Below are 27,153 nucleotides of genomic sequence, written 5' to 3'. Positions count from 1 at the left end.
TCCTGACTCAAGACCAAAATACAGATATTGTCCACCACATAATTCCCGTTCTTCTACTTGGCGAGGAGTTCCTAACAGTGTTCTTGCATCTTTAGGCAGACGATGTCCATGTTTTCTTAACACAGAGAGGAGCTCATCAACAGATGTTCGTGTTGCTTTGTTCTGAACAGCCCATTTAGCCAAATCACTCCTCAAATCACTTAATTCATCTGAGGTGGTGTCGGTTTCAGTACCATGATCACTTTCACTGTAACTATCATACGGCTGGCCATCATGATCATAAGCAAGATCATCGATGTCTGCAGCACTCTCTGCACCATTTTCTCTCTGAAAGCTGTTACTGGTTGCACCCAGGTCAGACCCAGAAGCAAAAGAAGAATGATCCTCCTCTGTGTCACTGCTAGACAGCGCTATTGCATGCAATTCAGCATTCTGCCTCCTCCATTTTTTATGGTACGCCATCTATGAAAAAAGTATGTATTTTTACTGTCATAACAGAAGGGAAAGACAAAGGTAAAATGTGTTTAGGTAACAGTCTGTCAGAACAAGAATTATTTTCAGTATGATTAATCTTTTCTGCAAGTTATAGTTTAAATGAGTGTATTAGTATTTATATTATTATAATAACATTAGATAAAAAGTTACATTTTAATCTAATAGTATACTGTTAGCATGTTAATATATTCATAATTTACTATTTTACTATAGGCCTATGCATTGTAATTTTATGTAATAATATGCTATATAGCTCACCACAGGTATAATATTTATTCCAGTCGGACAAAACAGCTGTTTCATATTTGTGAGTTGTTTTCATTTATTAAATCCCTGTTCAAGAAAAATGGCCTACATTGGTCACTAATTTGTTAATGCTACCATCTCATCAATAATCAGAACTATTCATGCAGGAGGAGATCAACATTTGAAAGTTTATTGTAGCACGTCAAACTTTTTTTTTTGCTGTGCACTTTACTACCTGTGGTCCTTTAAGTGTATTAGAAAAACTGATGGCTGACTGACTCAAAACATTATTTTGGCTATAGCCTTTTTTGTAGTAGTTTTTAGTTTAAAGTAGTCTAAAGCTAAATTTAAAGACTCAGATGTTCTGTCTTTTGTCTTTTTTTATTTTATATTCTACAGGAAAGTTGTATTTGTCAAGCCCTAAGCTGTTCCCAATAACCAAGCACAGGCTGCTAATTTAATATGCTGGAAATGTTGCTTGCAAATAAATACACAGGTGTCAATTCATGATACGTTGTCTTCTCTTAATTGGGTAACACTTTACGGTAAGGGTACATGAATTATCATGAATTCATGCATGCATTAATATCTCATGAATCATCAGGAACTAACACGAGTTCAACGTTTTTCATTCATGACTTCATGGATGAACAACACCTTAATTAAAACATTAACTAAGATGAGTACATCATCATGAATTATGATTTATTACGCATGATCATGATGTTTTCTTTGTTCACAGTTATGCCACTAGCACATTGTTCAGCAGTGTTTCAAAGGACCTAGTCACCACTTTAGTTGAGGGGCCACACACATGATGAAGTCCTTGATAGATAATGCTTAGTTCATGATGACTACTGTGTTTGAATGTCAACAGAATTTGTGTGCTATGAGCTGTGATTGGTCTATTTTGGGGTCTGTCAAATACAGTAGTCATCATGCCAAAAAGCCAGATTCAGACATATCCCTGCCTTTTGATTCCACTAAAACAAAAATATGGATAATATGATGCTTTGAGTGACAGCATGAGCTCCGCTGTTTGCAGTAACAGTTAAAACAGATAAATAATGCAATTTTCATTGTCTTTTTAAAGGGGTCATATAATGGTACATGCACTTTTACAAGTTGATTGTACTGAAATGTGTGTTGGCAGTGCCTGTACACAACCATCATATAATGATAAAAATCCATCCAGTGATTTTGTTTTAATCTCCTTATATGTTTTCCCCTGCCTCAAATTGAGCCGTTCAATTTTGAAGGTTGGATTTTTCCTTATTTTTCCAATTAAGCCATTAAGATCAATTTCCAAAAGATGATTTTTTATTCCTCTTTTTAGGCAACTTTAGCATGGGGGGCCTAACTTATTCACATCACTGTAGATGCAGAAGCCTCTAAATGCCAATTGTAATTTTCTTGTATAATTAGTATTTGTATCAGTGTAGGTTCAGTTATTTAACTTTTAAATAGGTTATTTTCTGGAATTTACCACTGCCTCTGATGTCTCTATAATTGTTAAAGATGATACAATTCTGACGATAGGATGTTATGAAAGCATATCGCCCAACATTAGTCTAATTAAACTATTATTTGCTCAGACAACTTGCAAAACAGTAACTAACATGAAAAAGAATCGTGATAATATTGTGAATCAGAGGGTTTTCACGACGCGTCATCAATCCGGAAGTCTAAACATTTAGAGTTCTATATGATACTCTGTGTATCGCAACTGTTCAGATCCGAGTTGTGTGATCATGCAGGTCTTTGGCTATATGTCAATGACATTGCGTTGATGGAGGGTTTGCGTTTGCAATAGAGATCTTGTCTTATTTAAATTTTACAACATGGGAATGTGTATCCGCCACGACTCCTGCATCTCGAGCTGCAGAACTGGAGGAGGCTGGGATGCACAGCTTTTTTTCAGCGCCGGTTTCAAAAATAATAAATCTTCTGCTTGTCCGGCACTTTGCAACAACACAACCTTGTTTCGGCAGCGACTTTCAGCATGTTCCCTATAACAACGTCTGGCGTGTATCTTGAAATGGATTTCATGTGCTTTTTTTGGACTGACAATCTGAACGTAAGCCTACGTCTGGATTAGAAATAGAAGGAATGAGAAGCTAGCTCGTTCGGATCTTTACCACATATTAACTTTAGTTCGTCAAAATTCTGCGCTCTTTCCTGCTTAAGTCCCTCTCTATATGATTTTGCAGCTTTCATGTGTTTTTTCCCCGTGGTTTAGACATCATTAGTGTAACAATGTGTTACGTAGTACATAAACAGTGCAATCCATGCTGTTGTTTACATCCGAGTCCCTCCGAAATGGCCGCACATCCGGGTAACTGACCAAATCGTGACGTAGGTGAAAACCCTCATGCTCTTTCCCTTGGCCAGTCTCGCTTCGAATCTCGCGATATTACCGTGAATGGACATTAATGACGACGACTGTTAAACGGAAAAATTAGCTTATCGAACGTTACACTTTTGTTTCCTGAAATGTTTTATCTGTGTGCACACGTATAATGCCTTCTCCCTGAAAATTGACGTAGCAACCACAAAAGCACTAAACGACACTGAAGCGGCACGAGTAACGTTAGACCTCAATCGACATCTGTAAAAGTAGGCCTCCGCGACACAAATGTGGAAAAGCATTCCCTGAATATCGAGTTAGTAAATTCATTCAACAAACTGTGCATTTACAATTCTCCAAGCACTGACATATGCGTTTAACTCATGACCTTGCGTATATTTGTGAAATCAGACCTTTTTGATCCCGCGCCCTCGCAGTTTCGTGCTCTTCCCTTGGCCAGTCTCGCGATCTAAAAGACGGTAAGGATAACGGTCATATTTTCAAACTTAAAATGGCGCGCACAGTTTCATTGGCCAGTTTCATGAATGACAGACAGATTAACCAATAATGATCAAAGCAAATAAGGTTAAATAACCAATAGGAATTGTTTCAGTGTGGTAAAGCGGCGCAATGTTTTATAATATTTATATCAGATAAAAATGTAAAATGATAATATAATAAAATAATAATGATCTTAATAATAACTTAAAAGGCAGAAATTATTTATTCTGTACATACATTGATTCAACATAAATCTTGTAAAAAAAAAATCAAAGTTGATTTATAAGTGTTTTTTTTACCCTTTTTCAACCATTTAGCATTAAACATTATTTCAACGTAGTTTCAACATTGAAACAACAACTGTCATTATTTCAACCATATTTCAACGTTGAAGGTTGGTCATGTACCGGTTGGTTAACATTAAACGTTATTTCAACGTTGTTTCAACGTTGAAACGACAACTGACATTATTTCAACCATATTTCAACGTTGAAGGTCGGTCATGTGCCGGCTGGGTAGATGATAAACTCAGGAACCGTTTATGTTCTTTGTTTAATGTTAAAAGCGTCTGTGTGAGTTTGAATCACTGGCGTAGCCACGGGTGTGCCAGGGTGTGCCGGTGCCACCCACAGTGGCAGCTGGCACACCTAAAATAGATGCAAAATTATTTTTTAAAGTTTTAATAAAAACGTTTCCTAAACTTGGACTATTGTTGTTTAATTAAATATTTTACATTTAAAATGTATTTTAATTTTTAAATTATTATTTAAACAAAATAATGTTAAAATATCTGCCGACATTCGGACTGCCAACCAATCCGCAAACAGCCGCTGACTGGTAATACGCTTGTGCTGTTGAGGCTCGCGCAGCCTCATGAGGAGAAATGGAAACAAATGAGCGCAGATCATACAAAGAAACTTTACGAACATAGAGCGGTTAAAAAATTGATGTGGAGTTTTTATATTTATAACATATGATACAGGGCTGCCAACTCTCACCCATTGAGCGTGAGACTCACGCAATTGACCCTATTCTCACGCTCTCACGCCACACCCCCGATTTCTCACGCTGAAGTGTCAACCCGGTCGGTCAAATGCCTGAAAGATGAGTTTATCTATATATCTACCTGTTGAGCCACTCGTGACCGACTAGTTATACTGCAAATTAGTTAAAATATCCCGTAATCTATCTAGAGCGAGCGTGCATGCGAGACAGATATGCTTCAAACCGTGCGCGTGCACGGCAGAGACGTAAGCGAGCGAGAGACCTTGCTGCGTGTGCAGACAGTACAAAGCTATGTTTTGGTAAAAATATTGAAAGTGTGGGGCCCCTTCTTCCCTTGTAATTAGTCACCCATATATTTTAATAAACAGATATAATTCATGCATTTCCGTGAGAAAGTAATTCCTTTCACGGCGTTCATGGTTCGACCTGGTCGAGACTGTTTTTCAAAGATGGTTCCTGCTTATATAAGTGAAGTGTACTGTCTTTATAATGTATCTTCTTATTAAACTGTCTGTACACTTACAAAGTTCTCTTCGGTTTGCAGGTAGAGACCCTAATTATGCTAGCGTGTTAGTGTGGGGCTATTTTGAGCCTTGTTAGTGACATTAACTAGTGATTTATATTTTTACTTACTCTATGCCCATATACTAGCGTTATAAGCTAATCTGTGGTTCGAGCTAAAACTGGGTTCGATAATCATGAAAAGACAACCCAGAGAACGGTCGACTCAGTACCCATGTGTTATTAACCCCTAGGTTCATTTTGCGCCGGAATTGTACTTTAATGTGAACTGACTGAACCAGCATTTGGCAGGTAGTGGTGGAGTATTTGTTTTTCATCAACAAATGAGATTGTTTGTCTTAAATACTTTATCTTTTATCTCAAAGGGAGCTGCAGAGACCACTGTTAATGAGGACCTGCCAATGAAGAATATGAACATATATGTTTGCCGTGAGCCAGATACAGTAGGAATCATCATTGAGGGAATACCAGTTCTTACCAATCTTGGAAATAGTTGCCAAAGCATGCTGCTTGGTTGACATTGTAGGATTACAAATTTTATTTTAAATGTATAATTGAGCTTCCAATACAATAGCATAGAAACTGAGAAAGTTTATTAGTGTGAATTTTGTATCTAAGGTAAATGATGTCACAAACCTGCCTGTTCCTGTCTGTCCAGCTCTCTATTGTAAGTTAAATTGGTCAGAGCACTGAGACTATCACCTTTTGTCTTTATGCACTGCCTGGCCATTAAGATAATGTGAAGGTATCGGTGAAGAGTCTGGCTGATTGGATTAGGATATTTACATTACACTGTTATGCTGATTGGATTAGGATTGGTAACACTCTCAGTCTAGGGCACATCCTTAACCCAGATGCCTCATTTGCATGCTTTTGTTTCCACCTTTATGTAACTCCTCCTCCTGAAAGGGTATATGAACTAAATGTATACTGCCTTAGTTAGACTTGATTGAGATGACTACAGCGACGAAATAAAGAACTTATACCTCAACAATCTCCTGGTCTGCAACTCTATCTTTTCTACACTTGAGAAGAAGAAGTTCACAACAGATGGTGCCGTGACCCGGATGGAGCTGAAACACCTGAATCCAGAACTGAATCTCAACAAAAGATTTCAACAAAGACAGAATTCCAGACTGAATCTTGAAACTTCAAGCTCAAAAAAAGAATCTCAACAAAGAATGAACTTCTGACTGAATTCCAGACTGAATTTTGAAACTTCAAGCTCAACAAAGATTTCAACAAAGAATTATCTTTCTGACTGAGTTCCAGACGGAATCTTTCCGTACAACTAAAGATTTGGTGAGTTTCACTCTATTCAAAGAACAACTGCAGACCAGTACGAATTTTGTGCCTCTGCGCCGTCAGAGAAAGAGTTATCAGACAGCTGTAGTGTTTGATTACCTAAAGTTATCCTTTAAAAGTTGTCTTTTAAAGATGAAAATATATCCTCTGTTCAGGCAGGGACGTTTTTAACATCACATGTTAAAAAGATATCCTCTGTGTCAGGCAGGGAAGATTAGTATTATTTTGCTAATTATTTGTTTTGTTGTTTGTTACCTTGTGGTGTTACCCTCTAAAAAATTTCTTTTAGAGAAGAGAGTTTGATCCTCTGAATAGTCAGGGAAGTTGTTGGTATCCTCTGTGCAGACAGGGAAGATTTTAGCATTCAAGTTAAAATATTGTTAGCCTCTGTGCAAGCAGAGAAGAGGTAGTCTTACAGGCTATTTATTTTGGTTACCCTTTTAAAAGTTTTTCTTTTAGAGAGGAAAGTTTGATCCTCTGTTTCAGGCAGGGAAGAGTTAGCAATACATGCTAGTAATTTTGTTTTATCCTCTAAAAAGTTAGGAAGGTGAAAGATCCTTTCCGTTTCTTTCAGGGAAGATTAGCGTAATGTGCTAATAATTTGTGTTTTATCCTCTGCTTTGCCAGGGAAGTGGAAAAAGTTTTTTTCAGGCAGGGAAGATTTTAGTATAAATTGCTAATATTTTGTGTGTTACCCTTTGCTCTGGGCATGGAAGGTTAACTGTGTTATCGAGTGTAGCCTCTTTTGATCAGAGAAGATTTAGTGTTTTTGTTTGTTTTATCCTCTAAAAGTTAAGAAGGTGAAAGATCCTTTGCATTTTTCTTTTAGGGAAGATTAGCGTAACGTACTAATTGTTTGTGATCTGTTGATAACAAGGAAGTTTAACAATAGTTGATTTGTGTTAACAAGCGTACCCTCTGTGATCAGAGAAGTTTAGTGCTTCTTTGTGTGGTAACAAAGAAATCCACAAAATGATTAAGAAAAGTGCTAGACTAATCTCCACAACTAAAAAAGGTGGTCTTGCTAATCCTTTGTGGTCAGATAGCGAATTTAAAACACTGTTAGGAGAACAGATGGATCTAATAGTCACTGAAAAAGTTAGACAAGAACTAACACAGAAATATGAGATTCATCCAGATAAGATTTGGTCTATTGAAGAATGCAAGAAGGTGTTAGGTGCATGTATCAGAAAGAAAAACATGAAAGGCATAATCTGTTGCCATAGGGAATTTAGCTTATCCATTGCACAAGAACAATCTAGGTGTATAGCTAAATTAAAAGAACAGAACAAACAAATGCACACTATGGTGGGCCATAACAAGGCCTCAACCAAATGTGACTCAGAAGACCAACAGTCAGATGAAACTTATCCTGACTTAAAAGCATTCTTTGAAACAGATGTAGACATCCCATCAGTAACTGATAAGCCTGTAGATTCAGTAAAGGTTTGTGTTGCAAGAAGATCTCAGGGAATTGAGGGAACTGAAAGTGTTCCTACCAACTCTTCTGTTGTCCAAAACCAAACTGTTGCCAAAGCACTCGGACCTAGAGATATAGAAAGCCTATCCCAAAGCTTACCTTCAGTACGCACTGATGTTTCTGAATTTAGAAGGGCATTCATAGGCAAAATTCGTCTATATGACATGTCGTTAACAGAAGTCACACAGTTAATGTCACAAATTTTAACTGATTCTGAATTCAACAGTTTTGAATCTGCAGTGACTTCTGAACTACAACATGCCAGTAGAGGCGATATGAGAGAAGGTGTTTTGAAAATCCTAAAGACTATCTTAGGACCCAAAATAGACTGGTCTAGAGTTACTAGCTGTGTACAAAAGAAAGAAGAAACGGTAAATGAATATACTGAACGGTTTTGTCAGTCAGCCATAACTTACAGTGGAATAGTGGATGATTCCGAAAGTGTGCTCGATGACAAAGGACCACTAATTCGTATCTGGTCAGATGGCCTTGTAGCCGAATACAGAAGAGCTTTGCCATTCCTAGATCTAACTTGGTCTAACAGAACTCTCAGAAGTAACGTTGACAGGTTAGCTGCATGGGAAAGAGATGCTGATGTTAAAACCAAAGTGAGAGTAGCAGCAGCAGCTACATTTAGCACAGCAAAACAAGAAAACAGGTGGTCTAAAAAAGAAGGGAGCTGCCACTATTGTGGAAGATTAGGACATTGGGAGAAAGAGTGTAGGAAGAAATTGCAAGATACAAAAAGAAATGCTATGCATAATTCTGCTCCTTCTCAGCCTGCTTACAACCCGGAAGCAGTTCCGCAAGTGTCCACTGAAACTTTAGGACAGCTTGTTCAGGCTCTTTTAAGAGCACAAAAAGACCAGGAAAAAAACTAATTGTTGGGGCTGTGAGTAGCTACCTTACCCCTGTAATACATCATAATGACACAAGAATTTTTGTGAAAGGTAGCATACAAGAGAAAGAAATTGATTTTTTGCTTGATACAGGTGCAGAAATTACCATAATTCCTACAAAATTGGCTAAAGGTTTAGACATTCCGTACAAGAAAACCAAATTTTCTTTAACTGGCGTAATAGGTGAAGATTCTGATTTGTATGAAACCCCGCCCATAGATGTACAATTTGGCCCAAAAACTCTGACTACAAAATTGTTATGTGCTCCATTAAATACAGGTGCAATTTTAGGCAGTGCATCTAGCGCTTCAGGCTTCATCAGGAATGGTGTTAGGACAGTCTGTAAACGTAAGATGTCCGCACGCAGTGTCCGCATTAATGAATCAAGCAAAAGTCACTTCTGTCACTTCCTCTCGCTGGGGAAATTGGTTAGCAACTCTCACAGCCCCGAATATTGTCTTACAGCGTGCACCTGTCACGAATCCGTCCTCATGTATGATGTCTGCTATGACTGAAGTTTTGTTAGAGGATGAAGGAGAAATGACACACGATTGTGTTACGCTTACATATACACCTATGAGTGAAATAAAAGAAACTCCCACAGAGAATTCAGAATTTGAGTTGTTTGTTGACGGTTCAGCTCAAGTAATTGAAGGTAACAGACGAGCAGGTTATGCAGTAACGTCCACCACGGAAGTGTTAGCTTCAGGACGTCTTCCAGATCATTTTTCAGCTCAAGCTGCAGAACTAGTAGCCCTAACAAGAGCATGCACGCTAGCTTCAGGATCAGTTGCTAATATCTACACAGATTCCAGATATGCTTTTGGGGTAATTCATGATTTTGGTGTCATTTGGCAAACCAGACAGTTTCTAACTTCTGCTGGATCCCCCATTAAGCATGCTGAATTAGTGAAAGATCTAATGTTTTCCATGAAACTTCCAAAGAAATTAGCAGTGATCAAAGTGAAAGCACATCTCACAACTAATACTACGGAAGCTAAAGGTAATGCTCTTGCTGATATGGCAGCTAAACAGGCTTGTTTCTATGCAACTGTACAAGTGTGTTCAGGTAGTGCAGCACAGAAGACAATTATGCCTCCTGAATCAATAATTGATCTGTACAAAGACGTTCCTCTGTATGAAGCATGGACATGGTTAGACAAAGGAGCCACAGTGGATTCATCTGGTTGCTGGACCAAAGGGGGAAAGTATGTCGCTCCCGAATCACTGCTGCCATATTTGGCTCAACAAATACACAGTTTAGGTCACAGTGGTCCAGCAACGATGAATCACAGGTTCTCAAATCAGTGGTGGAATCCAAAATTCAGAAATGTAGCCACAGAAACAGCCAAGAGGTGTGTTACATGTCAGAAAAATAATGATATACCAGCAGCCACTACACCAGCAGCACATACCCCAGCTCCACCAGGACCATTTCGTCACCTGCAAGTTGATTACATATCATTGCCTCGTTGTAAGGGAAAAACTGATGTTTTGGTAGTAATAGACAAGTTCTCAAGATGGGTAGAAGCTTATCCAACAGGGCGTGCTACAGCTGCACATACTGCTAAATGTCTTGTCACTGATTTCATTCCCAGATGGGGATTACCAGATTGGATTGACTCAGATCAAGGTACACACTTCACAGGACAGATAGTCAAGGAAGTGTCTAGAATGTTGCAGATTAAGTGGAACCTTCACTGCCCCTATAGGCCACAAGCATCAGGACAGGTTGAACGTGCAAACAGAACAATCAAAATCAGGCTAAGCAAAATGCATCAGGAAGGAGTACCATGGGTTGAAGCGTTGCCAGCAGTACTGTGTAGTATGAGAGCATCACCTAACAGAACAGTAGGACTGAGCCCTCATGAGATTATTACTGGACGCCCCATGCAGATGCCAGGTGTGATTGATCTTAGAAATGCTGATGTACACATTACCTCAGATGCCCTGATTGCTTACTGTGAAAACCTAACAAAGGCGGTACAGAGTGCCAGAGGGAGAGTTGAGTCATGTTGGCAGACTTCACCAGAAGGGGGACACACAATCATCCCAGGTCAATGGGTCATGATAAAGTCATTCAGAAATAAGCCATTAGAACCAAAGTGGCATGGGCCACATCAAGTGATGTTGATTACAGCCGCTGCAGTATTGTGTCAGGGAAGGAAAACCTGGACTCATTGTACACACTGTAAGGTTGTTCCCCCACCAACAGGGATAGGTTAGGACACAGAACCAGTGAGGAGCCCCGGGAAGAACCGAATGCAATAGGCTTCGGGGGTTAACCCTGGGGTGAAGACTTCCCTCATAGGCCCTATCCTAGTCCATCCTTACCTCACTGTTCTTTAGGTGTCAAAGGAATTAAGAAATAGGGAGAGATGGAACGACAATAGCAGACCCAGAAAAAGTTTACAACCCTAGTGTTTGAACAAATACTGCTCTACTGCTTAGCAGACTCGGAAGTTTACAACCCTAGTGTTTGAACAAATACTGCTCTCCTGTCTTTTGTTTTCTTTCTTACTCTGTGCAGATACCACTGATGACTTCCCGAGACCCATACGCACTGACCTCGTCATCTGCGTATGAAGCCACAAGAAAACCTCAAGAAACAACTTGACCCTCTTCCGAGCCAACTATCACAAAAGGATAAAGAAAAGAAAAAGAAAAAAATACACAACGCAGAGACTCACATACGAAACCTTCAGTCATCCATCAACATGATCAAGATTGTCGTACCAGTAACATCACAGACACTCTCGCTTCGCACAAGATAATGATCTTACAGAACAGAGTGGCCTTAGATTACATTCTAGCAACGGAAGGAGCCTGCACCATCATCGGACCTGAGTGCTGCACCGGGTTTTAATGGATCCAACAGAGAACTTGAACAAAATCCAACAAGACATTCTTGATCTTTCAGCAAAATTACACCAGATGACTGAAGTAAATTTTTCATGGTTCGGAAACTTGATTGGGAAACCCTGGCTGTGGATAAAGGAAATAGCAATTCTGCTGTTATTTCTTCTAATAGCATACTATCTATGCGTCCACAGTATCAAGTGTTTCATTCAACAAATGACTCACGCCCCTCACAAAGAAATGACAGTTCCAAACAGAAAAGACTATTACCCTTAAGAACTTCACGGACCCTAAATTTGCATGTTTGTTTCTGTGTCAGCATGCAATTGCAGAAAAGCAAACATAGAACACGCATTATGTGCCTGTAACGATCACAAGTTACAAGAATGAACTTTTAAGTCTTTAAATTTGTATTTTGTGAGAGTTATTTAGAACTCTCAAAGGGGGAACTGTAGGATTACAAATTTTATTTTAAATGTATAATTGAGCTTCCAATACAATAGCATAGAAACTGAGAAAGTTTATTAGTGTGAATTTTGTATCTAAGGTAAATGATGTCACAAACCTGCCTGTTCCTGTCTGTCCAGCTCTCTATTGTAAGTTAAATTGGTCAGAGCACTGAGACTATCACCTTTTGTCTTTATGCACTGCCTGGCCATTAAGATAATGTGAAGGTATCGGTGAAGAGTCTGGCTGATTGGATTAGGATATTTACATTACACTGTTATGCTGATTGGATTAGGATTGGTAACACTCTCAGTCTAGGGCACATCCTTAACCCAGATGCCTCATTTGCATGCTTTTGTTTCCACCTTTATGTAACTCCTCCTCCTGAAAGGGTATATGAACTAAATGTATACTGCCTTAGTTAGACTTGATTGAGATGACTACAGCGACGAAATAAAGAACTTATACCTCAACAATCTCCTGGTCTGCAACTCTATCTTTTCTACACTTGAGAAGAAGAAGTTCACAACAACATGCAAGTAATCTTGAGTATCCATCCAAGCTTTCCAAAACATTTGAGGTGTTTCAAAGACCTTTTTGTGGGACTTGACACACTGCGTCCAAAACCAAGCCCCAAGTTCATGACTCTGAAAAACAAGCTCCTTGCCTAGGCACTCAGACATGACTGTCACTCTGCACTTGTGAACAGTTGTTTCCTTTGTCTGTTCTACATCATTATATATTTGACATAACATTGAATTTTTCAGGATGTTGTAATGGTTTGTCCTTGTCATGTTTTATACTATGCTATTGGTCATACTTTCTGATGTGAAAAATGCTTTCTTTAATGCATAAATACAGATGTTATTGATTGTTTATACTGTCCAGCTCGTTGCTACTGTTTGGAAATATCAATGATTTAATAAATGTTGGAAAATGACATAATAGCAACTAATTATTTGAAGCCGTTTACATTTCCAAAACAAAAAAGGGCAAATTGGTCAAAAATAATAAATCAGAGTACATTATCTAGTATTTTTTCATTTAAATGTTACCTATTTTAATTAACCTATTTATAATTAAATATAATATGCTGATATTTTTTTACATTGATTGTACTCAATTTATTGGCTTCTTCTGAAAATGTTACTTAATCTTTTCGCATACATTGAAATGCATATTTTTAAGTTTTCCTTACTCAAAATATCCGTTAGTTCACTAAACTTCTAAAAAGTAGTTTGGAAAATGTTGTGTTAATTTTATTGAGTTAGATCCAAGTAACAGTTTTAACAGAACGCAGTGTCATGCACAAATGACACTAAACTAATGCAATAAACATTAAACAACATAAGATTAATATAAAACTCTGATGTACTTAACTAATAACAAAAAACAAGAAACATAATTATTCAAATTAAAAAACATCAAATGTGAAGCATCACACAAGAAGGTCAATTTATGGCTATTCACTGTAAATTATAAGATGATTTTCTCCCAAAATCAAAATGTGGGAAAAACCTCCAAGATGCCTTGGCCTTCTGATTATGAATTCAGTAGCTACATTCTGAACTATCTTTCTTTCTGTACATAATTGTTGTCTTTTATATTAGCAAGAAGGGAAGAAAGGAAACGGTTCATCCATGTTTTGAGGAGCATAAAAGAGCCGCTGTTTCCAGCTGACAGGAGCTATAGATCACCTCTGTGAGAACGTCATCAGAACCTGCACAGATACAGACTTTATTATATGTTTCTATATCATGGAGCTCAGTTTATGAATATGTAAACTTACTGTCAAAGGGGCAGAGACAGATGAATCCCATTAATCCAGACAGAAATAAAGCAATACCAGTGAAAACCAGCACTACTAAAAGCCATGAGACTGTCAAAAGACAAAAATAAGACTTTAATCTATGTTTATATCTACATATATTACCTGCAGATATTTTATATTAAATTCATTTTAAATTAACATGCCACATCACATGATCGTGAAAAGAGGAAATTTCAAGGTTTGTTTTAGTTTTTACAAATGTTAAGAAAATCAGTTTTGTTTTGTGTTGAGAGTGAATAAACAACCTTCAGAGTGAATGTGATCAGGAGGAGGAACAGCTGCAACAGAAAAGATCTCAGATTAAATCATATTACAATAAAAAAAAAACTGATCTACATCATGATTACACACTGTCAGGAAAAGGATTCTTCTTATTTAACATTTAACCCAGGTTTAATATTCTCTTATCAACAAAGCAAAAATACAATTGCATGTTTCTGACACTCTGGTCTTTTCTCTGAAGCCTCCTCTTATCTGCCTCAGAGCAACTAGTATACCACACTATGATACATTAGGTCAGCACACTCGCAATGGAAGAACCATAGAAATTCACCAGCAGCTTTTCACCCATGTTGTTTTTCCTGAGAAGTCTCTGGAAGTGTAGCTGATGCCTTGCCTTCTGGATGACCACCGTAGTATTTGCAGGTCCAGGAGAAGTCAGCAGAGATAAAAGTGCCCAGAAATTAAACATGTTATACCATCTCAACACAGTCCCTGTTGATGTTAAGGGGAAACAGATCCCCCTTCTGTTTCCTGAAGTCTATAATGAGCTCCTTCGTTTTTGAGATGTTTAGAGTCAGGTTGTTGACTGAACTCCATGATGTTATTTTCTGGATCTCGTCTCTATAAGCTGTCTCATCACCACATTCAATAAGTCCAATCATTGTTGTGTCGTCTGCAACTTTGATGATGGTATTACTGTGGTGGGCTCTGCTGCAGTCATACTGTAGGTGTATAGGGAGTACAGTAAAGGGCTCAGAACACACCCTTGTGGAGAACTGGTACTAAGTGTACGGGTGGATGACACGTAAGGACCATTTTCACAGTCTGGGAGCGACTGGTGAGGAAATTCTTTATCCAGGAACATTGTAACAGCCCATAGTCCTGTTACTATGAATTATAGTAGGTTGTAGTACTTCTACCATCCTCTGGGGGCTCTAAGCTGCTCTCCTCCTCTAGATTAAATCCAGGTGAAGTAATAGAGGAAGGGAGATAGTTTGGATAGCGTGATTTTTTTTCCCAAACCACTTCAGTGGAAATCCCGCCCTGCAGCCGATTTAAAAGTTTTCATTGGTCATGTCAATCACTGTACTGATTGCCTACACCAAACACTGATCCCTAAACCTACCCGTCACTGTAACCTAAACCAATGAAATCGGCTGCAGGGCGGGATTTCCGCTGAAGTGGTTTGGGAAAAAAAATCACGCGTTTGGATAGGAGGACGCATGGCATTCTACACGGGTTAACAGCAATACTGGATTGAGAACATTTGTGCTTCAAGCTCAATCTGTGTAAGTGGGGTTTTTTTCGCTCTCAGTTTGTATAGAAGTTGAAATTTGTTTCACATGTTTATGTTGTACGTGTTGGTTTAGCAAGCTAACGCTCAGTTTGATATCTCATTTTAGAAGGACTCTTTTGTATTAGTAGTTTGAATACTACTAATACTCTCATTGAAGGGACATCACATCCTAAAGTGAGAGCACTCAGGAATTAAGTGTTTGTGTGGGATCACATTGGATGGTTGTCATTTGGACTATCGTTTGTCATTTACGGAACTGTATATCATCATGAACATCATCATCATCACTGTCTGTCTACACAAAGTATGACTAGGACTATAGTATTAAAAGCTGAACTGTAGTCAAGGAACAGCATCCTGACGTAACTTCCCTGTGCTCTAGATGGCTCAAAACAGTGTGAAGAGTTAGGACTATGGTGTCTTCAGTTTGCCTACAGAGCGAACAGGTCTACTGATGCTTGTCAAAGGTAAGAGGGAGACTGGTTTTAACGTGATACAAGACCAGTCTCTCGAAGCACTTCATAATCACCGGTGCGAGTGCCACCGGACGGTAAGAATGCCTAAAACAGATGTTTTGGGTATTGGTATGGTGGTGGCTGACTTCAGGCAGGGTGGAATGATGGCTTGTATCAGGGACTGATTGAAGATGTTGATGCAGACCTGTGAAAGCTAGTCAACACATGCTCTGAGTACCTTCTCATGTTCCCCGTCTGGGCTGGTTGCCTTTCTCGGGTTCACTGCCCTGAGCACCCTTCTCATCTCATACTCCTGTAAGATGAGTGTGTGCGTGTTAGAGGCAGACACAGGCTGAGGTAGTGAAGCTGTGTTCTGCTGGGTTACCTCAAAACGAGCAAAGAAGCAGGTCAGCTCCTCTGGCAGTTGAGCAGAGTAAACATTCACCGGAGTGTTACTGCAACCCCTGAAGTTTGTGATAGTCTGTATGCCCTGCCACATCCGCCTTGGCTCATTTCCTGAGAGATGATCTATTCTCTTCTTGTAGACCCTCTTTGCTTCTCTGATTCCTCTCTTTAGTTTAGCTCTTGCAATGTTGTAAAGAGCTCTGTCGCCTGACCTGAAGGCAGTGTCGCGGTCTCTGAGGAGTGTGCCGACCTGGCTGGTCAACCAGGGCTTCTAGGGAAGGTCTGTATGCATTTGTCCACAGTGACATTATCAGCACAGAACTTAATGTAGGACAAAACAGTCTCAGTGTATACACCTAAGTCCTGATGTTGAAATAAGCCCCACTCAGTGTCTGCAAAACAGTCCCGAAGCTGAAAAATGCATCCTCAGGCTACGTTTTAATGGTCACCTTATGCGGCCTAGTCTTCCTCCTGAGAGGGGTATATGCTGGAGTAAGAAGTAGAGAAAGGTGGTCTGACTGGCCTAGGTGAGGAAGAGGTATAGCTCTACAGTATATGCGTGCTTAATCATAGTGTACACATGGTCAAGTATATTCTCACCTCTAGTCGGACACTTCACATGTTGGTAGAATTTACTGACTTCAGTTTTGCCTGAATAAAATCCCCAGCTATAATATGATGTATAGTTAACTATTTATATAATATTTTTGCTCTACTGTGTACACTTCTGTGTTCCTTTTTAGGTATTCTTCTTTTTTACTTGAATAGGCCTAACATAACAATATCAGAAATGCTGAGAATCCTCTACAAGTGTATTGAGACAATAAGGTTGCTCACTTCTTTTTGTGGCAGTTGTAAAAGTTTGACCAGTAGAGACTATCACACAAATGAAAGTAGATGTAAAGTTTTTTTTTTTTTTTTATTTTTTTTTTTTAAGAAAGTGATTTAGTTTTACTGTTGTATATAAGTCAGTTATTTCAACATATGAATTAAAAAAAAAACGTACATCTGGATTGTTATTGTCACTGGATCAGAGTGAGGAGATGATACGAGATGATTAAACGACTGATTAATCATCTCGTATCATCCGACTGATTAATCATAGTAGTAAGAAAGCTACCCAATAAACTAATAAATAATAATTTTTACATTTTAAGTGATATAAAGTGAAATGAGCAAAATGCCTCAGTGTGATTGTCAAGTAGGTTTTATTTTCAAAATAAACTTCACTCACAAGTTGTTTTGGCTGTCAAAGTTTCACCAGCAGAGGTCGCTGTTGAAGATGCAAAGAGAATTCAAATTATGCATTTAGTTTGAAAATAAAAAGTTGAAGTAGTACTGCTATTAATATTCTAGTATGACATTATAACATAATATCAGAAACACTCTATGAGAATCCTCTACGGGTATATTAAGACATAAGATTGCTCACTTGTTATTGTGGCTGTTGTCAAAGTTTGACCAGTAGAGACTATCACACATTGGACAAATAAAAGTAGATGTAAAGTAATTCATTTGTTTTTAAGAAAAGTAATTAAGTTTTACTGTTGCATATAAATCAGTTATTTCAACAAATGCATTTAAAAAACTTACTCTGGATTGTTATTGTCACTGGATCAGAGTGAGGAGGTGGTACGAGATCTTGTGACTTCTTCACAATGTAGAAGCAGGTTATTCTCACAGATGAACTCTGACCTTCTGACCAAATACTGATCTGAGATCCAGTGAGTGAGAACTGACATGATGAGCTCTGTTTTGAGAAATGAAAAAATGAAAAAGACTGAGTAAAGACTAAAAGCAATGGGACATTTTGATTAATTGGTTTCTGTTTTTAAAAATGTCAGAGAAACCTCATTGATCAAACAGTCTCATTGGTATTTTCAGGATTCACAAATGTTTGACTAATGAATTTCCATGACTTATCCATGATCTTCCAAGTGAATGTTAGATTTTTTGGATAATTACATAAATATTTGGACAGATTTATAAATGACTTTTGCATTTGACTTTGTAAGTTCCACTCCACACAAGCTCTTGCATAAACGAATATCTGGGTGATTAAAAAGATTTTTTGAATCTATATTCGATACATACAGTTTTACTCATCTGCATGACTTTTTGTCGGCCTGAATTTTGTGATTTCAAAATGTATGTATTAATATATTAAATCTAAAAAAATGTTTTTACAGTTTTATCATTGTCTAATGTTATTTGGACATGTTTTACCTCTGTATTTTACAGATACAGTAACAATATTAAATTGTTTTGTTTAATAATTTATTTACTATTATAATATAAATATAGCTTATAATGTATGAAGTCCTCACCTCTGATGGTGTGTGTGTCACTGCGCGGTGATCTGATCTCAGGTTCAGTGTTGATGTAATAATCACAGCTCAGCTCTCTGCTGTTCACTGGTCGTGTGAAGAGTTCAATATAGCTTAAATAAAACCTACAATAATTATCTCCAGACTGTCTCTTCTGAGAGACGCGTCTGTGCTGAAGAACATCCTCAGTGTAGAGACTACAGGTGAAATCAGCTCTGACTGAAAGTGGTATTTCACAGACTATGTTGATCTGGACATCGTCATCATCAACACTGATGATGGGTTTCTGAAGTGAACCTGTTTAAGTCAATTTATCCATAATTAATGAAAAGAAAACATTGCAATAGCAGTTTCCAAACTAGAACATCAGTGAAATCTCTCACCTAGAACCGTCACTGAAGCAGCAGGAGAATGAGATGATGGTTTATCAATCTTGAGCTCATGTATTATGTAGTAGCAGTAAATGTCGACTGATGCAGGTGATTTTACATCTGCCCATCTGAGCACTTCAGCACCAGTGAGCTCCAGTTCACATGATGGACTGACTTTTGTATTCTTCTGTTCACTGTTTACGTAGAAATTACACTGTTTCACTGTAACATCTGCTGGTGTCACACAGCTTATCTTCACTGATCTGGACTCTCTTAGCACATCTGGAGATACTTTTACAGCAGGAGCTTCAGAAACAACCAAAAACGGATTCTCATTGACAATGTTTATTAATGTTTAAAATTACAAAGTATGCCTAGAATAATATTCCGAAATCACATTTTCGGTTCAAAAATTTTAAAAGGACAGCTGCTGATGTATACAGTAATACTCTAGTAAAACATATATATTGGGTAGTTTGCAGTTCACATGTTTGTATGTTCATATTAAAACTTCAGACACATCACACATGCTGAAATATTTTATCCAATAAAAATTTGTTCACTATAAATGTGGACTTATTTTAAAAGACATTATACAGCATAAATCACTTACTGTAAGACTCAACCTCTGTAAGAAGCTGAAAAAAAATGAAGATGAACAACTCCATTACAGCGAGAGTGAGAAGAGAGATGAGACTGGTAGTAACACATCAGACCACAGGAAATGTATTGTACTGAGCAGTTTTAAGTAGCCTAGATGAAAGTATAGATAAAAAATTACACTTAGCCATGTGCAGTGACACATTTATCATATGTGTGCATAATATTTTCTCATATAGTTGTATAATGTCCAATGAATACTGACAACCATACTGGTGAGTTATAGAGTTATCTAAAGCTGTCCATTCTCTGACTAATAAATCCTCATATTAGTCTTCTGCATATTATACATAATAGAATTTAGCATTTTTGTAAACCCCCTGAATAGAAAACATATAGTGCACAGATCTTATTGTCCTTAATATAATGTATAGCAGTGACGATTAGTATGAAACAGAAGTTAAAATGTTAATGCATGTTATAAAGAGACAATATCTAAATCTGACACCACTTTGAATCAAAATGTATTGAAAGAGTAAGAAAAATATATAAAATTAAAAGAGATCAGGTCCTCCTGAAATAAGTTTAAAGGGATATGTAGCAAATTAGCTCAAAATTAAAATATGTATCATTAATTATAACCAATTATAATTAATTATAAATATTTGGATTGGTTTTAGAATTGACTGTAGCAGAATTAGTACAATTATTTAATCAGTTTGTTCAATGAACAGACAGCATAATTATTAATCAATTCTAGGAAATAAATTATCTTCCTGGCCAAAAAAGAATAACATTTTCTTACTATATGAAGTACTAGCAGGGTAAAAGCATATAGCTAGATCAAGATGTTTAAGTGACTTTGATTTTGTGAGTGGCAAACAGAGACAATATAGCATGGATATAATGGTTTAATAAACAAAACTACGGGTAGGCTACACGCACAACTAAACTAAGCAAAGTTTATATACAGAATAAAGAAAGAGAGAAGAGAAGAGAGATTACAATCAGTTAACCACAACGCACGAGAAACATCAGAGAATCAGGCCAGGGTCACCTTGAAACGGGCACAATAACTTAGAAACGCATCTAAAGGCTGGCAACGGGTGCTTGCATTGACTTCAGTGTCTAAACAAGTCCAGATGCAGGAGATTCTGGATGATTTTGCCAGGAGTACGCTGTAGCGTTCGTTTGGGTTCTTCGGGGTGGTCCACGTTGAGTCCAACAAAGTTAACTTGAAGATAAAGTTGCCGGAAAGAGACAGGCAACGCGGTGTCTCAAAAGAGATCTGAACTGATCAGAGAACTCTTACAGGCCTGTGGAAGACATTTTATCTTTCAGATGTGTGTAACCCGACAGTAAAAGAGCACACACAATCCTTATTCTAATATGGAATTGTAATGGAATGGTAAAAGGGTGTTGGTACGTGACAGGAGGGCTTCCACTGAAGAATATAATATAATGAACAAGTCTAAGAATGCTCCATTTATGGTTGAAAGTTCCATCATTGACCTAGAGAGATAACATTCTGAGAGATGAGGCTATAAAAGAGGAAGGATTCGTCCCCTCACTGTCACACTCTATGACTGCTGACCTTTTCTTGGAAGAAAATAAACCTCATCAAAGACAATTCATTTATTTGTCTCTTATTCAGTACTCTTATACTCTCGGAGAAGAGTATAAGAGTATAAGAGAAGAAGAGAAGAGAAAAATAATATCAGGAGAATATTTGTAATGGTCCTTTCAAGTCCATAAAAGGTTCAAGGTCCCATCATAAAACATACAAATCCAGAATATTTTCATTGGACAAATATTTTACATACTGAAGAAAGACAAAAAAAATATATCATTGCAACAAAAATAAAATGTAAATGTGAAGGGAAAAAAATTGCAGTACACTTACAATATCTACCTATGTTCAATCGCAACACATTCTCAGCCATTTTGACCAGTACTAGTAAAATTTATCAATGTTTAATCTTAGAGAGAATCACTATCAATCACTATTACAATCACTATCCACTCTTCTTTTGTTGGTTGACTCTCATGCAGCCATTTCTTAGTTATAGCTTTTTTTACTAGCAACCAATAATATTTTAAAGGGTACAACCCCTGCTCGGAGCCTGACTACACCCACTGGCACTATAAAACAGCAGAGAGGGGGGGGGGGTGGGGGGTGGTTGGGGGGGTGTGCACCTGAGACCCGCTCTCTCTGTAGGCGAGGGCCTTGTGAGCTGGTCCCTGCAGTGCTTACGCCACGCAGTATCACAACATTCAATAGGAAAACTCAACTGCAGTAGCCACCGTTCAACCTGAAGAGGGCAGCACTCAGATGTTTTTACACCATATATTGTAGAATTAAAACACTTTATACCCAAATGTCAAAAAATTTACTTGAATCAATGAACAGGATTAATGAAGCCCCAGTCTTACAGATCATTAACTTAAAAAAGTTGTTTTAAGGTTTAGTTACCCTTTAAGTAGGTACTTGTCTTGAGTATTAAGATTAGTTGGTTTGTTTCTTAAATATGTGGCTGAAACTATACTCCATCTCGAATCCCAGTATCAATTTTATTTCAGTGACTAGCTCTAATCAAAAAGGCTGAATAGTTGGACATTTCCAAAATATCTGAAAGTAATCTGCCATAGAGTTACTACATTGTCTCCAAGAGTACAGATTCCGGATTACCTTTCTGTAAATATTTTCTTTTGGGAGTATTAAAGAATCTTATGATATTCTTCCATGAGAATTCTCTTCACTGATCTGAACTGGAGGTAGTATACTGTGTTTTACAAATGTTTAACCACTCTTCCTCAGATAAAATTATGTTTGCTTCCTTCTCATCTTTCACATATAATGTAGCCTACATTTTACCAATATAGAATCAAATTTCCCTCAAAATCAAGGCTCCACAGATTCTGCCTTGGCCTGCTGATCAGTTTATTTGAATTCAGTAGCTACATACTGCAAATATAGGCTACTATCAATCTTTCTGTACAAATCTTTTTCTCTCTCTTTAGAGGTGGAAGTGAAGAAATGAAACTGTTCATCCATGTTTTGTGGAGCACACAGAGGAAGTTAACAGAGATGTTGTTTCCACATGGCAGGAACTGTAGTTCACCTCTGTGAGAACATCATCAGAACCTGCACAGATACAGACTTTATTATTATTATTATTATTATTATATGTTTCTATCATGGAGCTCAGTTTATGAATAACTAAACTTGTCTACATTGTACTTACTGGCAGATTGGCAGAGACAGATGAATCCCATGGATCCAGACAGAAATAAACCAATACCAGTGAAAACCAGCACTACTAAAAGCCATGAGTCTGTCAAAAGAAAGAACAAGGCTTTAATCCATGTTTATATCTATATCAGATTTATTATGTTTTATTCAATTAATTTAAAATTAACATGCCACATCATATGATCATGAAAGGAGGAAATTTCAATGTGTTTGCGTTTTTACAAATGTCCCGAAAATCAGTTTTGTATTGTGTTGTGAGTGAATAAACAACCTTCACAGTGAATCTGATCAGGAGGAGGAACAGCTGCAACAGAAAAGATCTCGGATGAAATCATATTACAAAACAAAAAAAACCTGAACTACTGAATCATGATTACAGACATCAGTGTTTCTAGATGATCTCACTGTAAGGAAAATGATTTAATATTCTATTATCAACAAAGCAAAAATACACTTACATGTTTCTGACTGTCTGGTGGTTTCAGGCAGAGCAGAAGCTGGTGTGAAAACAGCTGATAGAATCAACAGTGTGTCAGAGAGGAATGAGATATGAGAGATATGAAACTATTAGACTACAGCTAGTATGTTGTAAATGATACAGTTTAGCTGTAATTTTACTGTATAACAATATTTGACTGCTAAATCCTGCGACTTATTAATCATAGTACTCAAGAAAGCTACACAATCAACTAAAAAATTATAATTTTCACATTTTAAGTGAAATGAGCAAAATGCCTCAGTGTGATTGTCAAGTATGTTTTATTTTCAAAATAATCATAACTCACAAGTTTTTTTGGCAGTCAAAGTTTCACCAGTAGAGGTCGCTGTTGAAGATGCAAATAGAATTCAAATTATGCATTTAGTTTGGAAATAAAACTGTCAAAAGAGAATAAACTTCTCTTGTGTAAGGGTAATCAGTCACATAAGAAAGCTGTGCAATACACTAATAAGGAATAATATTCACATTGAAGCAATTTAAAGTGAAATTAGCAAAATACTTCTGTGTGCTTGTTAGGTACGTTTTATTTGAGAAATAAACATAACTCACAAGTTGTTTTGGCTGTCAAAGTTTCACCAGTAGAAGTCACTGTTGAAGATGCAAATAGAATTCAAATAATGCATTTAGTTTGGAAATAAAACTCTAGTTGAAGTAGTACTGCTATTAATATTGGAGTATGACATACATTATAACATAATATTGTCACGGTGTGTGTATGGCAGGAACCACAAGGAGACGAGGATTTCCAGAAACAATCACTTTTACTTCTAAACAAAACAATAAACAGATGCAGGCAGGGAATACACTCAGGTAACATAGACAATGACCGACCAAGACTAACTGAACAGAAGGATACTAAATACAGATACAAATCAAACATAACTAGGTGAAGACAGGTGACACGGATGAAGATAACGATGAACAGGCTGGTAATTTAGGGAGTGAGTACAGGTGTGGAAACAAGAGGGATTCTGGGTAGTGTAGTGAAGACCAAGACAGACAGGTGCAGACGAAGACTGTGACAAATATCAGAAATACTTTATGAGAATCCTCTATGGGTATAATAAGACATAAGATTGCTCACTTGTTATTGTGGCTGTTGTCAAAGTTTGACCAGTAGAGACTATCACACATTGGACAAAAAAAAAAGATGTAAAGGAATTCATTTGTTTTTAAGAAAAGTGATTAAGTTTTACTGTTGTACATAAATCAGTTATTTCAACAAATGCATTTAAAAAACTTACTCTGGATTGTTATTGTCACTGGATCAGAGTGAGGAGATGATACGAGAACTTGTGACTTCTCCACAGTGTAGAAGCAGGTTATTCTCACAGATGAACTCTGACCTTCTGACCAAATACTGATCTGAGATCCAGTGAGTGAGAACTGACATGATGAGCTCTGTTTTGAGAAACTTTCTCTTCCGTTTATGTTAAAGACACACATCTCCATCTTCAGATCTTCAGTATTCTCACAGCTCAGCTGAACTGTGTCTGTTTCCATAATAACTGAAGCTGAGGCTGTTAACTTGGCCTGAGGAAGACCTAATGAGCAAAAATGAAAAAGACTGAGTAATGACAAAAAGCAATGGGACATTTTGATTGCTTTCCGTTTTTAAAAATGTCTGGCAGAGAAACCTCATTGATCAAACAGTGTCATTGGTATTTTCAGGATTCACAAATGTTTGACTAATGAATCTAACATTCCAAGTGAATGTTAGATTGATTGATTGATAATTACATAAATATTTGGACAGATTTATAAATGACTTTCACATTTGACTTTGTAAGTTTCACTCCACACAAGCTCTCGCATAAACGAATATTCAGTTGATTAAAAGATTTTTTGAATCTATATTTGATGCATAAAATTTTACTCATCTGCATGACTTTTTGTCGGCCTGAATTTTGTGATTTAAAAATGTATGTATTAATATATTAAATCTAAAAAAATGTTTTTACAGTTTTATCATTGTCTAATGTTAACCACATTTGGACATGTTTTACCTATGCATTTTAAAAATACAGTGACAATATTAAATTGTTTTGTTTACTAATTCATTTATTATTATTATATAAATATAGCTTATAACGTATGAAGTTCCTACCTCTGATGGTGTGTGTGTCACTGCGCGGTGATCTGATCTCAGGTTCAGTGTTGATGTAATAATCACAGCTCAGCTCTCTGCTGTTCACTGGTCGTGTGAAGAGTTCATTATAGCTTAAATAAAACATACAATAATTATCTCCAGACTGTCTCTTCTGAGAGACGCGTCTGTGCAGAAGAACATCCTCAGTGTAGAGACTACAGGTGAAATCAGCTCTGACTGAAAGTGGTATTTCACACACTATGTTGATCTGGACATCATTGTCTCCAACACTGATGATAGGTTTCTGAAGTGAACCTAAAGTGAAATAATCCAGAGTTATTAAAAACATTGTAATAACAGTTTCTAATGCAGAAGAACATCAGTGAAATCTCTCACCTAGAACCGTCACTGTAGCAGCAGGAGAATGAGATGATGGTTTATCAATCTTGAGCTCATGTATTATGTAGTAGCAGTAAATGTCGACTGATGCAGGTGATTTTACATCTGCCCATCTGAGCACTTCAGCACCAGTGAGCTCCAGTTCACATGATGGACTGACTTTTGTATTCTTCTGTTCACTGTTTACGTAGAAATAACAGTGTTTCACTGTAACATCTGCTGGTGTCTCACAGCTTATCTTCACTGATCTGGACTCTCTTAGCACATCTGGAGATACTTTTACAGCAGGAGATTCTGAAACAACCCAAAACAGATCATTTAAGGTTACATCTCATTGACAATGTTTTTTAATATTTACAATGGACAATAATATTCCAAAATTAATCACATATTTTCAGTTCAAAAATGTGAAAAAGACAGCTGCTTATTTTTGCTGATGTATACAATTAAATTAAAACAAATATATCAGGAAGGTTGTTGTTCACATGTTCATATAAAAACGTCACACATCACACGTGCTGAAATATTTTACCTAATAAAACTTTCTTCACTATAAATTTGGACTTATTTTAAAAGACATTAAACAGCATATATCACTTACTGTAAGACTGAACCCCCATAAGAAGCAGAAAAGAAATGAAGATAAACAACTCCATGACAGCGAGAGTGAGAAAAGAGACGAGACTCACACAACAGGTGAATTAGTTAGTAACACATCAGACCACAGGAAACCATTTAATGCACTGAGCAGTTTGAAGTAGAGGAAAGTATAGATAAAAATACTACACTTACAGCCATGAGCAATGTAACATGTATCACAGAGTGTGCTGTGGCGAGGGGGGCGTGGTCTCGCAAAGTCTGTAGCGAGAGACGAGTCAGCGAGCTGTGCGGTGAGTAAGTAGGTCAAGTGCAGACAGGGGCGGATCTACAGGGGGGCAAGGGGGGGCAGGTGCCCCCCACTCTAGTGCCTTGGCCCCCCAGCTACCCCCCTAACTTTGATGATCCAAAAACTGTACTTTAAAAAACAACTCGCAAGCTTTCTCAAAACAGTGAACTAAACGATACATTTACCAAAATTGAACAATTTAATTTTTATTAAAGCCCCTCCCCCTACCCCTCAAATACTTAGTAAGTCCCTGATTCAAACGTGCAGTGCCAGAACGGCGTTCGCACAGTCTGACTCTCACACACACACACACACACACACACAGCGAGTCGGCTGCGGTGCGGTGGCCCTGCAACACGACTGGAGAGACTGAGCTGCCCCAGAGCCTCTGAAGGTGAAATGAGTTTCCCCAG

The 27,153-nt window shown here is 37.5% G+C and overlaps 1 protein-coding gene across 1 annotated transcript in view; it reads right to left on the bottom strand.

The window, feature by feature from the left end:
* Positions 1-26,474, bottom strand: part of LOC143711405 (uncharacterized) — a 111,104-nt gene extending 84,630 nt beyond the window's left edge. Inside the window, exons 1-10 of the mRNA XM_077202850.1 lie at positions 26,456-26,474; positions 25,852-26,184; positions 25,474-25,770; positions 24,611-24,910; positions 24,451-24,489; positions 23,916-23,954; positions 23,326-23,379; positions 23,136-23,171; positions 19,027-19,320; positions 18,645-18,940 (exon numbers count right to left, since the gene is read on the bottom strand). Coding sequence (XP_077058965.1) covers positions 18,645-18,940; positions 19,027-19,320; positions 23,136-23,171; positions 23,326-23,379; positions 23,916-23,954; positions 24,451-24,489; positions 24,611-24,910; positions 25,474-25,770; positions 25,852-26,184; positions 26,456-26,474 — 1,707 coding nt within the window. The remainder of the gene's footprint in view (positions 1-18,644; positions 18,941-19,026; positions 19,321-23,135; positions 23,172-23,325; positions 23,380-23,915; positions 23,955-24,450; positions 24,490-24,610; positions 24,911-25,473; positions 25,771-25,851; positions 26,185-26,455) is intronic.
* Positions 26,475-27,153: the final 679 nt, after the last annotated feature.

Source organism: Siphateles boraxobius, unplaced genomic scaffold, assembly GCF_051911475.1.
Source record: "Siphateles boraxobius isolate OS27281-9 unplaced genomic scaffold, OSU_SipBor_1 5, whole genome shotgun sequence".
NCBI lineage: Eukaryota > Metazoa > Chordata > Actinopteri > Cypriniformes > Leuciscidae > Siphateles > Siphateles boraxobius.
Note: the sequence above shows the minus strand (reverse complement) of the source record. Positions and strands in the feature narration are given on the sequence as shown.